The sequence below is a fragment of the Myotis brandtii genome, unplaced genomic scaffold (genome assembly GCF_000412655.1).
Source record: "Myotis brandtii unplaced genomic scaffold, ASM41265v1 scaffold28, whole genome shotgun sequence".
Classification (NCBI taxonomy): Eukaryota; Metazoa; Chordata; class Mammalia; order Chiroptera; family Vespertilionidae; genus Myotis; species Myotis brandtii.
Window position 1 is genome coordinate 4,698,582 of NW_005360676.1, and position 4,468 is coordinate 4,703,049.

General features: G+C 39.8%; 1 protein-coding gene across 2 annotated transcripts in view; it reads right to left on the reverse strand.

Annotated features, from left to right (window-relative positions):
* The window catches only part of GNRHR (gonadotropin-releasing hormone receptor), a 19,912-nt gene extending 15,815 nt beyond the window's left edge, over positions 1-4,097 (reverse strand). Inside the window, exon 1 of one of the 2 annotated variants that reach the window (XM_005868891.2) lies at positions 3,560-4,097. In XM_005868891.2, the coding sequence (XP_005868953.1) occupies positions 3,560-4,078 (519 nt within the window). In that variant the 5' untranslated portion in view covers positions 4,079-4,097. The remainder of the gene's footprint in view (positions 1-3,559) is intronic. The other variant, XM_014541790.1, reaches the window with a different exon arrangement.
* Positions 4,098-4,468: the final 371 nt, after the last annotated feature.

Consider the following 4,468-nt stretch of genomic DNA (forward strand, 5'->3'; position numbering starts at 1 on the left):
CCAGCAGGCCCTGTCGAGGCTGGGCCCCCAGGCTGGGACAGGGAACTGGGGGTGGGTGGCGGTGGATGCAGCCCCTTTCCCAGGGGGACCGAGGGCTGGCTCCTTCCTTGGGGCTGGTGGCCAACCTCCCAGGTTCCTCCCCCTGGTTCTCCCCCCGGCTGGCAGGCCCTGATCGGCCCGCCACCCACTTGCTGCAGTTGCAGGTGGCCCCTGCCACAGCCAGCAGGCCCTGATCACCTGATCGGGGCCTGCCAGCCAACTTCCCAGTCCCTATCCCTGGCTGGCAGGTCCCAATCGCCTGATCAAGGCCAGGCCGCCGGGCTGGGACGCAGAACTGGGAGTGGGTGGCAGTGGATGCCGGTGGCGAGGGAAGGAGGAGGGGTGAGGCAGGGAGGCGGGGAACCTGATCAGCCCTGATTGCTGGCCAGGCCTAGGGACCCCACCCATGCATGAATTTTGTGCATTGGGCCTCTAGTACTTATATAAAGGCCTTATATCATCAATATCATGTCCTAAAGCAAATGTTTTTAGCCCCTTTCAGAGCCTGCCTTTCCTCCCCTTTCAAATAGACAGGCAGACAAAGAAACTGACACTCTTCTTCTCAACCTACCTGTCTGTTTCTGTAGTTTTACCATTAAAACTCCTTGACCAAAAATATTAGAGTTTCATTTTACTCCCTTCTATTATTAACCCCCTATTATTAAAGCCAATTTGTTGCTAAGCTTTGCTTTTTGTTTGAAATGTCCCTTGTAATTACTAATTCCCTCTGACTCCACCCTAGCCCTCAGCCTAATCACCTCTTTGCCAGATGTTCTGAAAAAGCTTCTTTGTCTCTCTTCTCTCTGCTTACATTTTATTAAAATATTTTTGTTAAAAATTATTTTAGTAATGTACGTAACATGATGACTATAGTTAACACTGCTGTATGATATATAGGAAAGTTTTAACAGATTAGATCCTAATAGTTCTAATCACAAGAAAATTTTTTTTTAAAATTTTTTTATTGTATCTTAATGAAATGATGGTAGTTAGCTGCACCTATTGTGGTAATTATTTCACAATATATGTAACTCTTTTTCTTTAAGGTAAAGTGGTACATTTATTAAGATATGATAAGTTCAAATAAGCAACTCAAAGTACTAGAACAACATCATATAAATAAATGTCAAAGGTTATGTTTAGGAAATTGATAAAAATACAAAAATTTGGCCTGACTGGTATGGCTGAGTGGTTGAGTGTTGACTTATTGCCCATCTCTCATTGATATTTCTTTTTTTCTATTCCTTTCCCTTCCTCTCTCTCTAAAATTAATAAAGATATATTTAAAAAAAATACAAAAATGCTTTAGAAAGAGGAAGGGAGGGAGAGAGAGAGATATCAATTGGTTGCCTGCCATATACACAGCCCTACCAGGAATTGAACCTGAAACTTAGGTATGTGCCCTGCCTGGGAAGTGAACCAGAAATCTTTTGGTGTACTGGACGATGCTCCAAACAACTAACAACCTGGTCAGGGCTGCATTTGAATTTATATAGACATTAAAATGAAGAAGCTCCCAGTTAAGGAAAAGGCAAATCATTTTATATAGCCTTTTATGAAAAAAGAAGGGTACAATTATGATAACTTTGTAAAATGCTAGGATTAGGGGAAAATAACACTTGCTCTTTATATCTATGTACCAATTTTCTATGATAAACAATTAATTTTATAAGCATGAAAACAAACAAAAAGTGCATATTTCCAATATAATTTCACAATAATGTAAGTCACTCCATCATGTTGTACATCATAAATTCATACAGTGATGTATGTCAATTCTAAAAAGAAAAAAATCATTTTACCCTTTGCACAGGTCTCACAGCTGTATTGCTCCCACATTAATTTCAAAATTCCCTGGCTTTCAATAGCTATAATATAAATCCATTTACCCCATTCATTAATTCATTTGTCCAAACTTTTTTTTTTTTAGTAAAACGTGGAAGATTTATTTCATCTGGAAAAACCCCAGAGTATCCAAACATTTTACATTTCTATTTTTGCTAGGTATCTTATTGGGTACTGTGAATATGAAATATGTTAAACACAACAGTCTCCACTATTTAGGAGCATATACCTTCAAGGCAAAGACAGGCAAACAACATAATCACATTACTTTATGACAGAAATAGTACCCTATGAGGTTAATACCAGGCTCAGTGCTAGAAACCCAACTTGTGGTTTTCTCCAAGAAAACCAATCAATAAGCAGCACTCATACTTTAAAGAAACAAAATGGAAAATTTCAAAACATAGCCATAGCCTTAGCTAAATAACTTAATTTCAAGCGATATATTTGCTAAATCTATTCTTATCTACTCATTCACTGTGAGAATAATTGTAATGTACTTTCCCCCAGGGAAAGAAAAACATTTTTTTCCCTGCTATAAAACAAACACTAATTGGTTAACAAAAAATATTGGTTAAGTGAGGAATTAGTAAAAAAATTTAGTTACCTGGCTTTCCTGTGTCTTGTACTATTTATATAGTGAGTCTTGCATTGCCTTTTTTTTTTTTCCTTTTACCATCTGGCCAGTTTAGAATGTCTAAATAAATTTCTATTTGTAGTGGCACGTTTCTGGAGGATCCTGGTTAAGTCTGACTTTACTTCTTGATACCCCCTTAAGCCCCAAGTTCTTCATCTAGTACATTTACATGCATACAGAGAACTTGTTTATTTGTTAATAAAGGCTCTTTCTATTTGCAAGAATGTGTCCTTTTCTTCAAAGATATGACTTCTGACAAAGGCAGATTCTACAGATCAATTAACCAGGTAGCCTCTGTTGAAAACAATCTGGAGAGATCTCTATCTGCCTTTTGCAGGAGAGGGCCTGTGCCTGCACCAACAGTCTTAGAGTTTTGCTAATAGTCGGTTACAGTCTAACTTTCCTCCAGAAAAGTTTAAGTCAACCTCAGGGAAATATTCAAAATTCCAAAAGTTCAAGAGTTTCCTCTTTTCCTCTTTATTGAATCCCACTCAGCTGCAAATTTTAGATCAACATACTAATTGAGAACAATTCTCTCTGAACTGCAATGACAGAATTCTTAACGTTTCCACTCAAGAGGTCCCAAATAAGACAAGTTATAAATACTTTCTAGCTATGCAAATTTCATAGTTCCTAAAGATCCTCTCAATTTGCCATGTCAACCAGAGCAAAAAGAAAATAGGTGGAAAACTAATGGGAATGCAGTCAAGTTTGAGAATGACTACATTTTGGGGGAGTAGTTAGTATGTGCCAGAGATTATTCTAGAATCTAGACACTTTAATACATGCTTATTTAATCACACAAGCTGCATGAAGTAGGCATTACCTCTATTTTATAAATGAAGGAAGTGAAACCCAGAGAGGTTAAGAAATTTGCCCAAGGGAACAGTGCCAGGATTGAACTCTACTCTCTGACTTCCAGAGCCAAGCTCTTAAGGATAATACAACACTGCCTTTGACTTACAACAAAACAATACTCAAGTTGAGATAGGAAATCTGTGATTGCCCCAGTGGAATACGTTCCTGATAATGGTTTACCTGTGGTCCAGCAAAGAGGCTACTGAGGAGCCATGCCACGCCAATCAAGGACGGTCCCAGCTTGCTGTTGCTCACAGGTAGGGGTCTCGTGATGGCCAGGGAGCGGTCCAGGCTGATCACCACCATCATGAAGGCTGGGGCGTACATGGAGAAAAGCTTCAGGTAGCTGAGCACTTTGCAGAGGAGCTCTCCCCCATACCATTCGATGGTAATGTTCCACATTCCGTCCAGTGGCATGACAATCAGAGTCTCCAACAGGTTGGCTAAAGTCAGATGCTTTAAAAGCACATTCATTCTCGAGAGCTTCTTCCCTTTCTCTTTCTTCTGAGTCCACTGCTTAAGTTTCAACAAGAAAGTAGCATTGAAAGTCGTGGAGAGTAGAAAAAGGAAGAAAGTAACAGTCACTCGAATCTTCCCAGACAAGGTCAGGGTGGGGAGGCTGCCCTGCATCAGCGGGCTGCTGCTGTTGATGGATGAGCAGTGATTTTGACTCTGCTCAGCAGAGGCACCGCTTGCCATCTTTCCCAACTGGTAGAGCTTCAAGACTTGTGCTTCTGGCACTTCTGGTGTTTTATTGTAATTGAACCCATTTTATTTCTGTCACCAGTTTAGATGTATGACAAATTTTGTTCCTGACATACTTTATATTTAATGCAAAAGATCAAGGTGAACTTGTTTTGTGGGTTTATAATCCAACAGAGTGCTAAAACCGAGCCTGCCAAACACATTCTGAGGGCCAACCGTAACTGTAGAACCCCAGCAGATGGCCTGGTTGTCACAACATTTTTCCTGATGGAAGGACACTTGAAGCTTAATTTTGAACTTAAAATTTACTCAGGATGTTATTAAAATAACAGTAATGAAGAGATTTTCTAAAAACTAATGTGTTAGTGTTCCGCCCAACAGATG